This window comes from Pantherophis guttatus, chromosome 8 (assembly GCF_059756535.1).
Source record: "Pantherophis guttatus breed Tessera chromosome 8, ASM5975653v1, whole genome shotgun sequence".
Lineage (NCBI taxonomy): Eukaryota > Metazoa > Chordata > Lepidosauria > Squamata > Colubridae > Pantherophis > Pantherophis guttatus.
In genome coordinates, this window is record NC_142070.1 from 7,903,901 (window position 1) to 7,924,072 (window position 20,172).

Genomic DNA, 20,172 nt, shown 5'->3' on the forward strand with positions numbered 1-20,172 from the left:
CCATAGGTTAGCCCTCACGGGTGTAGGGTTTTCTGCTTGGGTGGGTGCTTGGACTAGATGACGTACAACTCTGTTGATCTGAAGATCTGGATAGGGTGGAAAGTAGAACCTGTGTGTCAGCACTTCAAGCTGCATTTACTCTAGTGCTGACATAAGAAGGAGAAGCGGAGGCGTCTGGAAAGGGACATTTGACTTTTCACCTACTTATTTTCCCTGGAGATAATATCCCCTAGGAGATGGGATGGGAGGGGGGAAATTCCTTTGAGCTGGAGCAGTAGATTAGGGGTAGAGTGATTTGGAAGATGGCCAATGAGTGCAGGGGAGTGGGGAACGGAAAGGGAGGGTTTGGGGTCTGGAAGTCAGTGTTGGCTGCGATGAGTCGGATTTAGAATGTCGTGCTCAATAAATGGGAGTTTTTATCAAAGACTTTGTTTGAAATGCAATTTATTTGAGACGACCTCGAAACTTGACACTGTGCAAATTGACTCAGTGATGCAGTTAGAGAGCTAGTTCGGTATAGTGATTAAGATGGTGGCCTAAAAACCAGGAGAAGGCGAGTTCTAGTCCCACCTTAGGCCTGAAAGCCAGCTGGGTGACTTTGGGCCAATCTTTTGCCCAGTTGTTTCTCTTAATTTAAGCCCCTGGATTTCCCGAAATGTTCTGTGTAATTCAGAGTTTGTTATGCCAGCACATCTTGATGCAATTAAATTCCATTCCTGACTTTTTAAATAAATTGGGGGTGGGGTGGGAGAGAGACTCCCATACTAAGTCTTCAGCGTAATTTTTTGGTCGTCTTTTCAACAGACTATGCAGCCAGTCATCATGACGATAGCCAACAACTTTGTGACGGATAAAAACTCTGGGGAAGTCATGACCGTTGGGTAAGCATTTAGAGCCTGGGACCAGCATGGAAGCTTTTTTTTTTTTATTTTTTTTTTTATTTTATTTATATGCCGCCCTTCTCCGGAGACTCAGGGTGGCTTACAATGCATTAAGCAATAGCCTTCATACTTTTGTATATTTTATACAAAGTCAGCTTATTGCCCCCACAAACCGGGTCCTCATTTTACCCACCTTAGAAAGGATGGAAGGCTGAGTCGACCTTGAGCCTGGTGAGAATTGAACTCGCAGTAATTGCAGGCAGCTGGATGTTAAATGCTGCCTTAGTAGGAGGCATTAGCCTCCTACGCCACTCAGGCTTAAATCAGCTTTGATGGAACATGTAAGGCCTCCAAGGTCCCTTCCAGCTCTGTTTCTGATTCTGATTCAATATAAGAGTATATCTTAACTCAAAAAAATCATCGTATTTTCCAACTTTTTAGGATCAATGCTATTAAAGAGATATCTGTTCGGTGCCCTCTGGCCATGACGGAAGATTTGCTTCAAGACCTGGTTCAATATAGATCTCATAAAAATAAAAGTGAGTCATCATCATTTGTGTACAAAATTAATTACCTCTGTAGGCTCATGTTTTCCTCCTGAGGGGACCTTGTTTACTTGCTTCGGATGCTAGGGAGCTTTGCACAGCTTGTTTGTTATCAATTCCAAGGGAGTGTTGTCTTTTAATTGGCTTTTTAATTTATTTCCCAACATTTCTGAGAGGTTCGGTGTTGTCATATTATTTGTTTTCAGAGCCGGCTTGCAAGAGGAGCTGGGAGGTGTAAAAATTTAATGAATAATAAATAGAAACAGTGGGAAGCCATCTGGAAGAATAAAATCTAAAGGCCTACTTTCAATGGTGGGTTCCTCCCGGTTCGGCCTGGTTTGGCCTAGCCGGTAGCAGTGACAATATGATGTGACCGAACTGGTTCTCTTTGTTCGGGAGCTGGGCCCTCCCGCTCCCGCCCCCCCCCCCAGCCAGTGCCTCCAAAAACAAATGAGTAAACCGGTGCCTCCAAAAACAAATGAGTAGATCGGTGCCTCCAAAAACAAATGAGTAGACCAGTGTCTCCAAAACAAATGGGTAGACCGGTACAACTCTGCAAGCAGTTAAAAGCCTAGTAGACCAGTACCTCTGTTAAATCCTAAAGAATTGTCACATGACCATCAAACCACGCCCACATAATAAGCCACGCCCACAGAACCAGTAGTAAAAAAATTTAGAATCTACCCCTGCCCATTTATATATATATTTCTGAACTTAGCTTTGCAAATCACGCTTATGAATTGTTTTTCACAGATGTCGTGATGTCAGCAAGGACACTCATCCACCTGTTCCAGTCGCTGAATCCACAAATGTTGCAGAAAAAATACCGGGTAAAGAATTATTTCATTTTCACGTCAAAGAATGAACTGCTCACCGCTGACGCTCGCCCCCTGAAATTAAAAACAAAAGAGCTGAGTGCGATGAAGAGTTGGTGTGAACTTTTGACTGAAAGCTTTAGTCCAGGGGTGTCAAATTCGATTTTGTTGAGGGCTGCATCAGGGTTGTGTTTGACCTGGGGGGGGGGGGGCAGAGTGGGCATGGCCAGCTCAACGTCACTCATGTCAGGGGTGGCTGTGGGACCCAAGGGCTCTGCCAGAGAGAACGGGCTCCTGAGCTCCGTTTTCGGCTGTGACGGTAGGGGTGAAATGCTACCGGTTTGGGCCGGTTCACCTGAACCGGTAGTAATTATTGCTACCATTCGCCTGAACCGATAGCAAAAAAATGCTTTAAAAGTACGACAATCAGAGTTGAGGTCCACAAGTCTTAAAGTGGCCACATTTGGAGACCCCTGTGGTAGAAGCAAGAGAGAAGATTTCCTAAGCTTAAAGCCATCCCAGTGGTCTTGAAGCATCCTTTTTTTTTTTTAGAAATAAGTACCTCAGTAGCATGTAGCGCTTGATTGATCACTGATTCGTCTGCAGGGTAAACCGACAGAAGCCACTTCAGAAGCCAAGATCCACGAATACGGGGAATTGGATGTCAAAGATTATATTCCAGGAGCTGAAATCCTGGAGCTCGAGAAGGAAGGAGAAAAAGACCTTGAAGAAGATGGAGGTCAGTTTGGCATCCATACATTTCTGCTCCTCGGGGACAAGCAGAGACAAGATAGGCAGATTTAATATTTAAAGCAATTACCGTATTTTTTGGAGTATAAGAGGCACCGGAGTATAAGACGCACCTTAGTTTTTGGGGAGGAAAATAAGAAAAAAGCTGATTGGCGGGTGGATGGGCCTCCCGGAATACCCCCAATCAGCTGTTCCCAGAGGTGAATTTTAGCAACAGGTTCCTTGGTTGTGAGCTGTGTGCCTTGCTTTTTTTTTCTGCCTCTGAAACTTCTGAAACTCTGTTTCAGAAAAAACCTTTTTTCCTGCCTCTGAAAGCCTCCGAAACAGAGCTTCAGAAAAAAAGCCTCTGAAGCTCTCTGTTTGGGGGCTTCTTTTCTGAAGCTTCTTTTCTGATGTTTTTTTCAGCCTCTGAAACCTCCATTTGAGAAGCTGGGCAGGGCTACATTCGGAGTATAAGATGCACCCAGATTTTCACCCTCTTTCTTTGGGAGGGAAAGATGCATCTTATACTCCAAAAAATATGGTAGTAATATCCATGATTCACAAAGTAATTCCAATGTGCAAGATATACTGGCCTCAGTAAACCTTATAGTGACTGCTATAGCCTTTATTTATTTTATTTTATTTTATTTTATTTTATTTTATTTTATTTTATTTTATTTTATTTTATTATTTTATTATTTTATTATTTTATTTTATTTTATTATTTCATTTTATTTTTATTTTATTTCTATTCCACCCTTCTCCCGAAGGACTCAGGGCGGTGTACAGCCTGATTAAAAGCACAAAGACAGACAAAATTTAAAAATAATTAAAATTATTAAATGACAGGCTCAGTTTAAAACCCCAAATTTAAAATCCCATTTTTAAAACCAATTAAAATCTTTACCTTGATAGCCCAGCCTGGCGAAACAACAAGGTTTTGAGGGCACAGCGAAACACCCGGAGGTCGGGGATCTTACGTATTTCCGGGGGCAGTTCATTCCACAGGGCTGGGGCTCCCACAGAGAAGGCCCTCCCCCTGGGTGTCGCCAGCCGACATAATTTGGCCGATGGCACCCTGAGGAAACCCTCTCTGTGGGAGCGGACTGGCCGGTGGGAGGCTACTGGTGGCAGAAGACGGTCGCGAAGGTATCCAGGTCCAATGCCATGGAGTGCTTTAAGCTTACACTTGTCCTTAACGAAGGTCTGAAGAAAGCAAAACTGCTCACTTTTTTTAAAAAAAACCTCTTCACAGACGGTTGGGAGACGGCCAGCTGCAGCGAAGAGGAAGACGATGAAGAGGGAGAATGGGTGGACGTGCATCACTCCTCGGATGAGGAGCAGCAAGAGATAGTAGGGTGTTTTTCCATCCTTATATGTTTTTACCAAACACTTTCCTCTATAATTATCATAATTCTTTGCTAATTTTGTTGTGTCTTAAGTTGCGGGATGTGAGGGCCAGGCCCATTCTAGGACGCAAAAAGTCCCTCGTTGTGTAGGTGTGACTCACTGCTACGAAACTTTTCTCGGCATGCAAGTAGTCCTCAGCTTACAATAATTCGTTTAGCGACCATTCACACAGCATGGAAAAAAGTGATTTATGATCGTTTTTTCATAATTTACAACCGTTGCAGACTCCTTGTGGTCACATGATCAGAATTCGGATGCTTGGCAACTGACTCACATTTATGACGGTTGCAGTGTCCGGGGGGGAGCGGGTGTCACGTGATCCAACTTTGCGACCTTCTGACAAGCAAAGTCAGTGGGGAAGCCGGATTCACTTAACAACCGTTTAGGACTTTTAGCTTTAGAATAACTTTAAATGCATACTAACCGCATACATTAAAATGAAGTGTTGTTGCATGCAGCTCTCAAAGGGTCACCGCCTCCAATATATACTACATAAACAGGACAAAAATATAAAGAAAGAAGGAAGGAAGGAAGGAAGGAAGGAAGGAAGGAAGGAAGGAAGGAAAGGAAGAGAGGGATACGAAGGAGTGAGAGGGGGAGGGAGCAAAGTTAAGAAAAGAAGGAGGGAGGGAGAGAGGTTAGAAAGGGAAGGATAGGAAGGAGAAGGAAGGAAGGAAGGAAGGAAGGAATTATGCATATACCCACATACATGACACAGAGAAACCACACAATCTATTTCAGATGTACACATGTACATGGCGAGGGGAAAAAACGAATCTTGCGAGTTTACCAAACGGGTGGCGTGAGGAACAAAGCTGTTACAGAATCTGGCAGTAGCTGTGTAACTAATTTAACTAATGTAACTAATTGCAATGGTTTATATAACCGTTGTGGCAAGAAAGGTCATAAAATGGGGGCACAACTCACTTAAAACAACTATCTCGCTTAGTGACAGAAATTTTGGGCTCCATTATGGTCGTAGGTCAAGGTCTATCTGTTCTTGGTGAAGATGGGGTTGGATTTCATCTATCTTTAGAACAGAACAGAACAGAACAGAACAGAACAGAACAGAACAGAATAGAATAGAATAGAATAGAATAGAATAGAATAGAATAGAATAGAATAGAATAGAATAGAATAGAATAGAATAGAATAACGGAATGGAATGGAATGGAATGGAATGGAATAGAAATATGGAATAGAATAAAATAGAATAGAATAGAATAGAATAGAATAGAATAGAAAAATGGAATGGAATAGAAATAGGAATAGAATAGAATAGAATAGAATAGAATAGAATAGAATAGAATAGAATAGAATAGAATAGAATAGAATAGAATAGAATAGCTTTGTCACTTCGAATGTACACTAATCGGCATACATTGAAATGAAATTACGTTGCATGCAGCTCTGACTCAAAAGGGTCTCCAAGGCCTCACCTGTTTTGCCTCTTCCCTTAAAAGGCTAAAAAGATGGAGAGCATGCCTGTGGAGGAACGGAAGGCCAAGGCCACGGAAGTCAGCAGCGGCCGCCTTCTCACTCAAGAAGACTTTCAGAAAATCCGGCTCGCTCAGCTGAGCAAAGAAATCAAATCCGCCCCTGGCAAGGCAGCCAAGAGGAAGAACATAGAAATAGACAGCGAGGAAGAATCAAGGTAACAAGCCCTGGATATGAAGGCGAAGGGGCTCTTGGGTTGAGCGTTGAGGGAGGGAGACCAGCAAAACTCAGCATCTCTTGGTTTCTGACCTGATGCCCTTAACTACGACCCAAAATGGCTGTCAAGTTTCTCCTCCTCATGAAGGAATATTTTTTTTTTTTCCTTTTGGCCCCCAGGCTGTTAGTATCTCTCTGATCTTTTACAGGGGGGAACTGCTATCGCTTAGAGACATCGAACACCTCCATAAAAAACCTCGGTCCGATAAAGAGACAAGATTAGCCACAGCACTGGTGAGTTGTGTGGGTGTGAACGATTTAAGTGGTGACGTAAATTGGCAGCAGTTGTTCCAAAGCGTGTGAAAAGTTCAACCAACCTTTCCCCCAATTATCTTTTTGCCTGTCTCCATTTTGATGTTCCCTCTGCCCTCCCGAGGGAGGGATTCTGTTCTGACCAAGCTCCCCAAACACGACAAACCGGCTGAAGTTCAATCAATGATTTCTTTATTAGGAGCGCCGGCAGCCCCGGCAAAAAGTTTCTCTGTCACCTCAGGCTAACAAGTCTGTCCCGTAGGGAGATGAGTAGCTGTCTGCCATATCTATTCATCTCTGCCCCCTGCCTTTTATCCCCGGAGCTAGAGTGGGCCTTGTTAGCAGTGGTGGCTTTTCCTTCCCAAGGACCGGCTCATAGATTTCCACTGCTCTCCTCTCCTCTGCCTTCTGAGCATCCGCGCGTCAGGCACTGGACCCAGCTGTTCCTCTGCTTCCTCATCAGCCATTTCTTGACCTGGGGGCTCGTGACTCTCCATCTGAGGGCTGACGGACGGCTCAGGCTCCGCCTTTCTCTCTCTCTCTCTCTCTCTCTCTCTCTCTCTCTCTCTCTCTCTCTCTCTCTCTCTCTCTCTCTTTCTTTCTCTCTCTCTCTCACTCTCTCTCACTCTCTCTCTCTGCCAGCTCCATTCCCTCTTCCCCCTCAGACTCCCACGCCGCCTCCTCCCCTGATTCAACTGCCGGAGGGGCCGGCGGTCAACAAGCCGCAACAGATTCTTTCATGCTAAAAACCTCTAAGCCAGAGGCATGCGGTTTGAGTGTGTGGAGAGGGGAGAAGAGTAAAATTGCACACTGGAGATGAAAAAAATTAAGCTTCATTGAAGAAGGAAGGGGTGGGGCGCCAGGAGAAAATGGAATCTTTGATTATAATGACATTTTTATTTTTATTTTTTAATTTTCAAAAAACCTTTATTAAAATCTAAAATATTAAAATACTAATACAAATACATCTGTAACAAAAATACGTCCGTGATAGTTGTACAATTCAACATCGTTCCAACAGTGCACAAATCTTAACTCTATTCATATATTCTCGGATATTGATCAAATATATGTAAACACAATTTATGTCTTATTTTGAGCTATATATTTCCTATTTTTATTTTCTATCCATTTATTATTTAATTCTATCAATGCATAGAAAATAAAAATATAATGACATTTTTAATACATGTACTATGATAGCTGTCCAAGTAGGCGGACATCTTTGCCTTCTGTCACTTAATTGCAAAACAAGGCAATTCAACGGGAACTGAACTTGGTGTCAAGTTTCGAGGTTGTCTTGAATAAAATGCATTTCAAACAAAATCTTTGAAGAAAAAACTCCTATTTATTGAGCACGACATCCTAACCTGACTCCAAATGAACCCAACACTGACTTCCAGCCCCAAAACCCTCCCTTTCCGTTACCCACTCCCCTGCACTCATTGGCCATCTTCCAAGTCATTCTACCCCTAATCTACTCCAGCTCAAAGGAATTTCCCCCCTCCCATCTCATCTCCTCAGAAACATTATCTCCAGGGAAAATAAGTAGGTGAAAAGTCATCCGTCCCTTTCCAGACGCCTTCGCTTCTCCTTCTTATGTCAGCACTAGAGTAAATGCAGGTTGAAGTGCTGACACTTGGATAAATCCTATCCCAATTGTACTCAATGGTTTTTTTTTTTATGAAGAGGAGTCAGTGGGTGCTTTCTCCACTTACCTTGCGCACCTGATGAGGGTTGAACTCTACCTCCTGCCTCCCATCAGATTGAATATTGTTAAGATCAAAACATACGGATCCCAAGCAGAGAGTGAGTGAGTAGATCCACTTTAATTGTAAAACCATCGAAGCCTGTCTCCAGATCCCCAGGATCACCAAACGTGGTATATAACCAGGTCTTGAGAGATTTAGAATCAATAAGGCTTGAAGGGACCTTGGAGGTCTTCTAGTCTAGCCCCCTGCCCAAGAGAGGACTCCTTATACCACCCCCGGCAAATATCATGTGCAAAACTAAGCTAATTTATTAGGGATGAGGGAGAATGCCCCTTAAGGTGGGCACCGAGGCAGAGAAAACCCACCCACCCTGAAACCTACCAAATATAAGTCCACGGCAGATGGTACTTCGCATCATGCCTCTTCTGCTAATATAGCTGCTTATTATGATGTTACGTTTCCGCAGTGCTGCTATGATTTAATTTGTGAGCTTCCTTGTATACTTATGCAAGGCGTGGTGCATGTTTTAAAATGAAACACGTTCGTGCATTTTAAAGCAAAGGGGGAAAGTTCAAAACATTCTTAAAGATCCATCTCATCCTGGGCATCGTGTTTTTTTTTTTTTTTTTTTTTTTTGAACTATTACCATCTGGCAGCTGGTACAGGATAATAAAAAACAAGGACAAATAGGCTGAAAAGCAGCTTCTATCCCAGAGCAGTAACTATATTGAATTCTATTGTATAGTGCAACATTAATGCAGTATCAGGGGTTTTCAATTCAATTGTATAGAATCTGAAGGATGTGTGTTTGTGTTTTATTTTTATAGTTATACTGTAGTTTAATATATAGTTATACTACAATTTTGTGGTACACTGAAGTTGGCATTTACCGTATTTTTCGGACTATAAGATGTATTTTTTTCTCCAAAAAAAGTGGGTGGAAATATCTGTGCATCTCATACACCGAATACGGCTCTATTTTTTTCCTCACGAAAACACACACACCCCCGGCGTATCCCATTTTCGCCAAAAACAGATCTGTTTTGGGCAAAAACGGGACGCATGAAGGGTTTGGGAGGCCTGCAGAGTGCTCCTGGGGGCCGGGGAGGGCAAAAAACGGACGCGCGGAGGCCAAAAACCATTTTTTTCTCCTTGTTTTCCTTTTCGAAATCTAAATGCGTCTTATACTCCGGTGCATCTTATATAGTCCGAAAAATACGGTAATTTCCGGATCGGTAATCCTCCCTGATCGACTACTGCAATGCTCTCTACATGGGGCTGCCCCTGAAGACCACTCGGAGGCTTCAGCTGGTGCAGAATGCGGCCACGCGGGTAGTGATGGGAGTGTCCCGACACTCTCATGTTACACCCCTCCTGCGGGACCTGCATTGGCTACCGGTTGCCCTCTGGGTGAGATTCAAGGTGCTGGTAATCACCTATAAAGCCCTACGTGGCTTAGGCCCGGGGTATTTGGCGTACCATCTGTGGCCAGCGACTGCTCCCCATCGCCTGGTGCGTTCCCACAGGGAGGGCCTCCTTGGGGTGCCGTCGGCCAGACAATGTCGGCTGGCGACCCCTAGGGAGCGGTGTGGAATCAGCTCCCCCTGGGGCTCTGGGTGGCCCCTGACCTTTGCTCTTTCCGCCATGGCCTTAAAACATGGCTATTCCGCCTGGCCGGCTTGGACTGAAGGGGTTTTAGAGGGATTTTTTTTTTTAATGGTTTTTATAGTTTTATTGGGTATTTTTAAAAAATTGAACTTTGTGTGTTTTTATTGTTGTGAGCCGCCCTGAGTCCTTTTGGAGATAGGGCGGCATATAAGTCTAAATAATAATAATACTAATAATGATGATGATAATTTCATTGTATGAGGTGCAATGACAATAAAGTAAAAGTAAAGTAAAAGCGAACTGGGTCATAAAAAGAGCATAGTATCGCTACATCTCTTTTCCTCCCCCCCTGGATTTTTTTAGGCTGGCAAGACCGACAGAAAAGAGTTTGTGAAGAAGAAAATGAAGCTGAACCCTTACGCCAGCTCCACAAACAAAGAGAAGAAAAAACAGAAGAATTTCATGATGATGCGATACAGTCACAACGTCCGGACGAAAAACAAGCGTTCGTTTAGGGAGAAACAGGCAAGTTTGACCATTCGTTATCAAAAAAAGTTTCCCAAATACAGGTAGTCCTCGGCTTACGACCACAATCGAGCCCCCCCCCATTTCTGTGGCTAAGCAAAACAAGTGAGTTTTGGGCCCCGTTTTACAAACTTTCTGGGCCGCCGTTGTTCAGTGTATCGTCGTTCAGTTAGTCACCTCGTCGTTAAGTGAATCTGGCTTCCCCGTTGACTTTGCTTGTCCAGAAGGTCGCAAAAGGAGATCGCATGACCCCAGAACATGGCAACCATCATAAATGTGAAGTCAGTTGCCATGCATCCAAATTTTGATTGTGTGTTCATGGGGATGCTACAATAGTCGTCAGTGTGAAAAAGGTCACTTTTTCCAGTGCCCTTGTAACTTTCACTGAACGAACTGTTGTAAGTCGAGGACTGCCTGTATGCTTGAGCAAAAGACGTGTTTCTGTATGTTATTAATGCTGGTCGTTTTTAATTCTACGGCCAGGCCCTAAAAACAAGATCAAGGATTGCTAGAAATGAGTCATTATAATGTTTGCTTATATATGGTTGCACTTTGCCTGAAGGAAGACGAGAGTAAAAATTTACTCCGCGTTAATTAAAATACGGGAGATAATGCGTAGTTGTCAGCTGTGAGCCACATATGAACCTTTTGAGTGAATTATGTATTTTTATTTCTGTGCGGTGAGCAACTTTTAATTCATCAGCTTAGTTCCTTTAATAACCATTGCTTGCTTTTCTGTTTCCCAGTGCAAGTTTACTATTTTTCCTGACTGTAGAATAGCTAAAAATCATCATCATCATCTTTTGTAACAACCCCACACAATCCCTTGCGGGGTGGAATCTGGGCAACTGAATGGAGCTGAGTGTTAACTGGCCGGATGCCCTTCCTGTCACCAATGCAGAGTTCTGTTCAGTGGATATATTCTCATTATGCCCAGAGAGAGAAAAATCTGCCTCTACCTAGGATCAAACTCACAGCCTCCTGATTGTGAGGCAAGAGCTCCAACTCTAGGCCACCGCACCACTCGTAGAATACAGAAAAATGCTAAAGTTAAGACATACAGGTAGTCCTTGTTTTATGGCCATAATGGACCATAATGCGCAGTGCTTTCATAAGTCATGACACTCGTAAAGCAGATCCCCCACATGACGGGCCTGATTTTACTCGCAAATGTTGTTGGGAGTTGTTAAGCGAACACCCCAGTCGTAAAGCAAACGCCGTAGTCGTAAAGCGAACCTATTGTTTCATTATGGGTCATTTTGGGTGAAAACCAGAAGTAAATATCACTTTTTGACAAAAGTGTCGGGGAAAAAACAGTCATGTGACCACAGGATGCTGCAAACACCCATAAATTTGAGCCAGTGGCCAAGAGTCTGACAGATCACATGACCGGGGTAGCAACCAGTGGAATTTCAGAATTTGGTCATAAATATCCTTTTGGGAGAGGTTGTTGTAAATTCAAACGTTGCTAAGCAACTGGTCATACATTGAGGACTACCTGTAATTTTTTTTTCAACCTTGGCAACTTTTAAAAGACGTTTGGACTTCAACTCCCAGAATTCCCCAGCCAACATAAGCTACCTGTACCTCAAGGTGGCAAGTATGACTGTCTGGGGAATTCTGGGAGTTGAAGTCCACATGTCTTAAAGTTGTCAAGGTTGAAGAAACAGTGTTGTGGCCCGTACGCAGCCTGTGCAACTAGTAGCTGATTCAGACAGTGAGGAGGCTGGTGTGATACTGCGCCAGCAGCCTGTGCAGCTGGCATTCAAGTCGGACAATGAGGCTGGAGAAGATGTGGTGCCAGACGCAGGGATTCAGCCAGGGCCTTCAGAACCGCCAGAAGCTCCCTTAAGTGAAGAGGACGAAGAGGAGGAGCCTCTTCTCAATGCACGGGCACACAGAGCTGCCAAAAGGCAGGAGTGGCTCTCAGGAGGAGGTCTCCTCAAGAGTAAGGCTTGGGGCTAATTGGCCACTCCCTTAGCCTATTTAAGGAGGAACGCCGACTGAAGCAATTTGCAGGGAACAACTTCATTCACGTACCTTCCTGTCTTGTCTTGCTTATCTTATCAGCTTCCTGCAAATTGCTTCTGGGCATTCTGCCAACCATAGTAAGCTTTCAGTTATTATTCTTTGAATTCTTGGTGGCTGTTAATGCAATTAATTAACAGCCATTACTGTAAAAGACTGGTTTATTCAGTAAACTAAGGTTTGAACGGACTCTTGTGTGCTGCGTTCTTTGGGGTCCGTAGTTGGGGCAGAACAAATAGGTGTGTCAAACTCAATTTCATTGAGGGCCGCATCAGGTTGTATTTGACCTTGCGGGGGGGCGTGGCCAGGGTGGGCATGGGCAGCTCGATATCACTTGTGTTGGGGGCGCATGTGGTGAGTCCAGCGCTCTGCCAGCGAAAACAGATTCCCAAGCTCTGTTTTTGGTTGCGAGAACTTGCAACCCTCTGCCAGCGAAAACGGAGCTCAGGAGGGCCGCGGGTAGCGGGTAGTGAAGGACTACAGGCCAGTCCTTCACTGTTTCCAGGGTGGCCCCACGGGCCAGATCTAAGGACCCCGCGGACCGGATCTGGCCCGCGGTCCTTGAGTTTGACACCTCTGGCTTAGAAGGTTGAATAGATGATGCACTGAAATTCCAACATTTTTACTTTACTGATTATTACTTTTGACATTAAACATGCATCAGTGAGCATAATAGGGTTTCTTTCATTTATGTAATAAGGGAAACCATCTAATTATTTTTAGCATGGCTTAGCATATGGTGTGGATTAGAACAGGACACACAAACCGGTTATGCAATTGGGGGAATTTTATAAGGGATATTGCGCAATGTCTAAATTCAGAGATTTTTTTCCTTTGCATGTATGCTAACGTTTTAATTTTTTTCTTTTTTTCTCGCTATTGCAGTTGGCTCTACGGGATGCACTTTTGAGACAGAAAAAAAGATTGGTGAAATAACCCCGGCACGGGAGAGGATAAAAATTTCAGAAATTATAGTTTGAAAAGTTAAAAACTAAGAGGACTGGTGAAAGATAACTGAAGATGGGGAACTGTAGCAACACACTTTCATTCACAAGATAATTTAAAAAGAGACATTACATGCACAAGAAAAATATAAAGGACATTCAGCTATTTTTCTCAGCTCATGACAGCCTTCCAGGAAGATTTCTTTCAAAAATTAAAAAAAAATAAGTAAGATTATTTGTGATTTGTGTTCTGGCATTTATAATCCAATCCAGAGTGGTGCGATGGCCTAGAGTTGGAGCTCTCGCCTCACAATCGAGAGGCTGTGAGTTTGATCCTAGGTAGAGGCAGATATTTTTTTCTCTGGGCACATTGAGAATATATCTGCTGAATATAATTCCGCATTGGCGACAGGAAAGGCATCTGGCCAATAAACACTCAAGCTCCATTCAGGTGCCCAGACTCTACCCCGCAAAGGATTATGGGCTCATTAAAAGAAGATGATGATGATTTATAATCCAATCCAAATCCTACGAACTGCAAAGGGATTTTTACGTAAGGAAATCAATGCTGCAAAACCACATCGGCCTACAAATTTATGTATACGGGAGAAGGACATACTGTAGCTTCTACATGACTGTAAAATATGGTTTTAAATATATTTGGAAAATATATATTTGTCTGCCCTCTCATTTATTGACTAAACTGTAAAATGAGTTGGACTGGCTGACCTAACCCAGTTTGCCGAAGAACCTTTTCACAGAAACAGTTGGAAGGGGTGGTAGAGAGATCATCTAGCCTAACCCTCTGTTCAGTGTAGGAGCATTTGTTGACAGATGACTCTCCAGCCTCTGACTTATTTTATGTCCTTACGACAGGGGTCGGCAACCTTAAACACTCAAAGAGCCACAAAGGTTCTAACCGGAAGCCCCCATTCAATTCTGGAGCCAACCAGAAGTCTGGTTCCCCCTACCATAGAGTCTCCTCCTAGCACGGCGTCCTTTTTCCTCTACCTGTCCTAACCGAAAGCCCTATCAATTGTGGAGCTGACCAGCAACGGAGCTGCAGCATAGGGATGAAAGAGCCACATGCGGCTCCAGAGCCGCAGGTTGCTGACCCCTGCCTTATGACAATGAGTTGCTTATTTCACTGTGTAAGACTTCGTGCCATCCCACTTCCTGAAGTTTAGTAGTTACATAATGCATTTTAATAACTTCCGACCTCTTAGCCTTGAATATATCTAAATACCATTTATAAGGCTGTGAGAAAAGTGCCGTTTTAGCATTCCTACGAACTTTGCGCTACTTTGATAGAAGGTCAGTCAACTCTCCTGCATGGTTTAATAAATTAACTCGTTATTTATTCACATTACTACCGGATGACAAAACGCAAAAAACGTGAACGCTTAGTTGAGGACTACCTGAATTAAGAAAATATATGTAGCTGCCCAGCTCCCTCATGGAGCTGGGCGTTTGATGTTGGGGGGGGGGAAATAAGATACTTACATTTTTTTAAAAAGACTGGCTGCAGTGGTGGGCTGTCCCCCCCCCACCGGTTCAGTCCGGTTCTTGCAAACCGGTAGTAAAACTAGGGGGGAAGCTCCGCCCACCCACCCGGATGTCATAGACAATCTGCATGCACAGAAGCTTCCCGCGATCCCATTGCGAACCTGTAGTAAAGATAAATAGATCCCACCCCTGGCTGACTGGATCACCTGAGATACAGCCAGGAGCAGTGGGAAAATGTAAAATTTGTTACTACTGGTTCTGTGGGTGTGGCTTGGGGGGGTAATGTGACGGTGGGCATGGCCAACATTTTTTTTTTTTTTTAACTTTTAAAAGCATTTTTTTCTACAACTTCTTCGGCCGAAGAGGTTGTAAAAAAAATGCTTTTAAAAGCCTCTTGACGATCCCAGCTGAGTTGCCTGATCGTCAGAGACTTTTGTTTTCTTTTAAAAGCATTTTTTTTTTTTTTGCTTTTAAAAGAAAAAAAAAGCCTGATGACTGCGTGGCTCAGCTGGGATCATCAGAGGCTTTTAAAAGGATTTTTTAGAGGTTGTAGAAAAAATGCTTTTAAAAGCCTCTGACGATCCCAGCTGAGCCACGATCATCAGAGGCTTTTTTTTTTAACTTTTAAAAGCATTTTTTCGGCCGAAGAAAAAATAACTTTTAAAAGTAAAAAAAAAAAAGCCTCTGATAATCAAGCAGCTCATCTGGGCATGGGGAACGGGGGCAGGGATTTTTGCTACCGGTTTTCCGAACCATCCGCCGCCATCACTACCGGATCAGGCAATCCGGTCCAAACCGGGAACATTTCACCCCTGGCCAGGAGCACAAGGTAGACAGGCAAATGGAAAACCATCACACAACGGGGTGAAATCTTAAAATCGGGGTTTGTGGCTCTCATTTGAGACAGAAGTCAGTTGGCAGAACATTGCCATGACTTAAAGAGTCGGTATGCAGGTGCCTCTAGCTTCCTTCCTCAGCAGAAATATACCTGGGTACCTACCGCCCTGCTCAACTGGTTGCGTCTGCAAGTTGTGTACAAGATGGGATGATTAATTCACGATTTCTCTTAGTGGAGGTTGTGATTAACAATCTCACATGGAGCCGAATTAACCCATAATATAGTTTTGGGGCTAAAAGGCTTAAGGGGAAAAGTGAGCCTAACTTTGCTGTCTCGTTCAGCCAATTCCTTTTCTCTGAGCTTGGTTTTTTTTCTTGCAGTTTTCTTGCAGGCATTTCATTTACCCAAACAACGTTGGTGCAAGTAGGGAATGGGGTTTCCTCCTTACTAACTTACTAACACTGATAATGTTACATAGATGGGTCATGAGACGTCTGCCAGAAAACAACCAAGCTCAGAGATCACCAAGGACTCCTCAATTTCAACCCGGAGCTACACATCGAAACCATATTACAAGTCAACCGTGGCTTGTGATGGGCATCCCAGGCAAGAGAAGCAAATCGGAGGCAAACTCCCGAATGCAAAACGGGAGGAATTCCTCTGCCTTTGGCTTCCTTTACAGTCATTGTAAAGGAACAAGCACTGTTATTAACAACTGCTGCTTGCAATTACTGCAAGTTCGAATCTCGCCAGGCTCAAGGTTGACTCAGCCTTCCATCCTTTCGAGGTAGGTAAAATTAGGACCTGGTTTGTGGGGGCAATAAGCTGACTTTGTATAAAAAAATAAAAGAACATCGTTTAGGGGCCCCCGAAAGTCCTACTAAGCAGGTATATACAAAAGTATGAAGGCTATTGCTTAACGCATTGTTAACATCAGCATTTAACATCCAGCTGCCTGCAATTACTGCAAGTTCAAGTCTCACCAGGCTCAAGGTCAACTCAGCCTTCCATCCTTTCTAAGGTGGGTAAAATGAGGACCTGGTTTGTGGGGGCAATAAGCTGACTGTATAAAATATACAAAAGTATGAAAGCTATTGCTTAACGCACTGTAAGCCGCCCTGAGTCTCCTGTGAAGGGCGGCATATAAATTAAAGCAAAAAATAATAAAAAAAAAAATTGGCAGGTGAAATAAAAACATGAGTCTCCTTGCTATACCAGCCTGCGGCTTCCCTCTTCCTCCCTCTGAATATTGCATCCAATTTTGGTCACCACATCACAAAAAAAAAAGATGTTGAGTCTCTGAAAAAAAAATGCAAAGATGAGCAACTAAGATGATCAAAGGCCTGGAGATTAAAACATATGAAAAACGGCTGCAGGATTTGGGTTAGGCTAGTCCAGAGAAAAGAAGGACGGGGGGGACATGAGAGCAGGATTCCAGTATTTGAGGGGCTGCCACAAAGAGGGGGGGGGGTCAAATTATTCTCCAAAGCACCAGAAGGCACGTCAAGAAATAATGGATGGAAACTAATCAAGGAGAGAAGCAACCTGGAACTAAGGAGAAACTTCCTAACATTGAGGACAATCAACCAGTGGAACAGCTGGCCACCAGAAGTTGCGGGTGCTTCAACACTGGAAGCTTTTAAGAAGAGATTGGACAGCCACTTGTGTCCAATTGCACAGGTAGTCCTTGACTTACGCCCATAATTGATTCGAGCCCAACATTTCTGTTGCCAACTGACATATTTGTTCCTTGGGTTTTGCCCCATTTTTACGACCTTCCTTGCCACCGTTGTTAAGCAAATCACACTGCATTTGTTAAATTAATCAGACTGTTAAGTGAATCTGGCTTCCCCATTGACTTTCTTTGCTCATCAGCAGTGGTGGGTTCCTCCCGGTTTGGTCCGGTTCGGCCGAGCCGGTAGTGGTGACGATATGATGTCACCGAACCGGTTCTCCCCCCTCCCACCCACGTTATTTTTACCTTTTATTTGGTCCCACCCCCAATCTATTGCTGCCTCCTGAGTCCCAGCTGATGACTAGAGGGAAAAAAACTGTTTAAACTCTTGCCGCGGGGCTTCAAAGGGCCGTCCTACAGCTGATCAGTGTTAAAAGCAAACAAATGAGTCAGGCCACGCCCACCTAGTCACATGACCTCCAAGCCACACCCACAAAATAAGCCACACCCACAGAACCGGAAGTAAAAAAAGTTAGAACCCACCCCTGCTCATCAGGTCACAAAAAGAAAGTCCCATGACCCCGGGGACATTGCAACCGTCATAAATATGAGTCAGTGGCCAAGCATCCCACGACCAAGGGGATACAGCAAAGGTAAAAACTGGACATAAGTTCCTTTTTTTCGACACCACGGTCGCTCAGAATGTTCACTAAATGAACTGTTGTAAGTCGAGGAGCATCTGCATAGGGTCTCCTGCTTGAGCAAGGAGGGGTTGGACTAGAAGACCTCTGAGGTTCCTTCCAGCTCTATTCTGAATAAAATGGAGGTGCCCCAACCCTGGAAGCTTTCAAGAAGAGACTCCAAAAGAACCGTTGTAAATTGAGGACCTTCTGTACAAGGCAGAGGTGGGTTTCAGCAGGTTCTGACCAGTTCTGGAGAACCGGTAGCGGAAATTTTGAGTAGTTCAGAGAACCGGTAGTAAAAATTCTGACTGGCCCCACCCCCATCTATTCTCTGCCTCCCAAGTCCCAGCTGATATTTACATTTATATTTTTTTATATATTTATATTGAATTTATATACCGCCCTACTCCCGAAGGACTCAGGGCAGTGAACAGCCATAGAATAAAACATATAAATACAAAATTTAAAATAAAATAAAACGACCCCTCTGGGGTCCCTTCCAGCTCTATTCTGAATAAAATCGGGGGGTGCCCCAACAACCCCGGAGGCTTTCCAGAAAAGACTCGGAACATTGTAAATCGAGGACCGTCTGTACAAGGGTCTCCTGCTTGAGCAACGGGGGGGTGGAGGGTGGGGGTTGGACTAGAAGACCTCTGAGGTCCCTTCCAGGTCCCTATTCTGAATAAAGTCGGGGGTGCCCCAACTTTGGAGGCTTTGAAGAAGAGGCTCCGGAAAGAGCCTGGTGGCGCAGTGGATTAAATGCTGTGCGCCTTGCGCACAGTCACTCACGCCCTTGTTACCTCCCGGCTGGACTACTGTAATGCTCTCTACATGGGGCTCCCCTTGAAGAGCACTCGGAGGCTCCAACTGGTCCAGAATGCGGCCACACGGGTAATTACGGGTGCAACCCGTTGCGCCCATGTAACACCTTTCCTGCGCGAGCTGCACTGGCTCCTAGTGGTCTTCCGGGTGCGATTCAAGGTGTTGGTTACCACCTTTAAAGCGCTCCATGGCTCAGGACCTGGGTACCTACGAGACCGCCTTCTGCCACCGATAGCCTCCCACCGACCAGTCCGCTTCCACAGAGAGGGACTCCTCAGGGTACCGTCGGCCAAATTATGTCAGCTGGCGACACCCAGGGGGAGGGCCTTCTCTGTGGGGGCACCCGCCCTTTGGAGTGAACTGCCCCCGGACATCCGCAAGATCTCTGACCTCCGAGTTTTCCGCTGTGCTCTTAAGATCCTGCTCTTCCGACAGGCAGGACTAGCTTCATAACCGAGTTTTAAATTCGGAATTCTTAAATTTTTGGGTTTTTTTAGCTAATCGGCCTTAACTGTAATACTTTTAATAGTTTTTTTAAATTTAAATTGTGATATTTGTATTGTGTTTTTTACCTGGCCGTACACCGCCCCGAGTCCTTCGGGAGAGGGGCGGTCTAGAAATAAAATTATCCTTATCCGTATCCTAAAGTAGCACTTGAGTTGCCAGCTGTCTGCAATTAAAGTAAGTTCGAATCTCACCAGGCTCAAGGTTGACTCAGCCTTCCATCCTTCCGAGGTAGGTAAAATGCGGACCCGGATTGTGGGGCCATAAGCTGACTTTGTATAAAAAAGAACACTGCTGGGGGGGGGGTGAAAGCCCTACTGGTATAGGAGTATATACAAAAGTATGAAGGCTATTGCTTAATGCATTGTAAGAGTCTCCGGAGAAAGGCGGCACATAAATTGAATCAATCAATCAATCAATAAATAAATAAATAATAAATAATAAATAATAAATAAATAAAAAATAAATAATAAATAAATAAATAAATAAATAAATAAACAAATACATACATACATACATACATACATACTAAATAAATAAATAAATACATACATACATACATAATAAATAAATACATACATACATACATAATACATACATACATACTAAATAAATAAATAAATAAATAAATAAACAAATACATACATACATACATACATACTAAATAAATAAATACATACATACATACATACATAATAAATAAACAAATACATACATACATACATACATACATACATAATAAAATAAATAAATAAATAAATAAATAAATAAATAAATAAATAAATAAATAAACTGTTGTAAGTCGAGGACCGTCTGTACAAGGGTCTCCTGCTTGAGCAACGTGGGGGGGGGGAGAGGAGGTTGGACTAGATGACCTCCCAAGCTCCCATCCCATCTCTATCCCGCCTGTCGGAAAATTTGCTGGGCTGGAGCAAAACTTCGCCCGCGGAACTCCCGGCCACTCCGCGGATCCGTTTTT

General features: G+C 43.8%; 1 protein-coding gene across 2 annotated transcripts in view; it reads left to right on the top strand.

Moving 5' to 3' along the window:
- The window catches only part of SDAD1 (SDA1 domain containing 1), a 33,522-nt gene extending 19,685 nt beyond the window's left edge, over positions 1–13,837 (top strand). For both annotated transcript variants that reach the window (XM_060687022.2, XM_087875238.1), the window contains 9 exons: positions 805–881; positions 1,323–1,420; positions 2,180–2,256; positions 2,848–2,980; positions 4,229–4,326; positions 5,847–6,037; positions 6,246–6,330; positions 10,032–10,193; positions 13,107–13,837. In XM_060687022.2, coding sequence (XP_060543005.2) covers positions 805–881; positions 1,323–1,420; positions 2,180–2,256; positions 2,848–2,980; positions 4,229–4,326; positions 5,847–6,037; positions 6,246–6,330; positions 10,032–10,193; positions 13,107–13,157 — 972 coding nt within the window. In that variant the 3' untranslated portion in view covers positions 13,158–13,837. The remainder of the gene's footprint in view (positions 1–804; positions 882–1,322; positions 1,421–2,179; positions 2,257–2,847; positions 2,981–4,228; positions 4,327–5,846; positions 6,038–6,245; positions 6,331–10,031; positions 10,194–13,106) is intronic.
- The last annotated feature ends 6,335 nt before the right edge of the window (positions 13,838–20,172 follow it).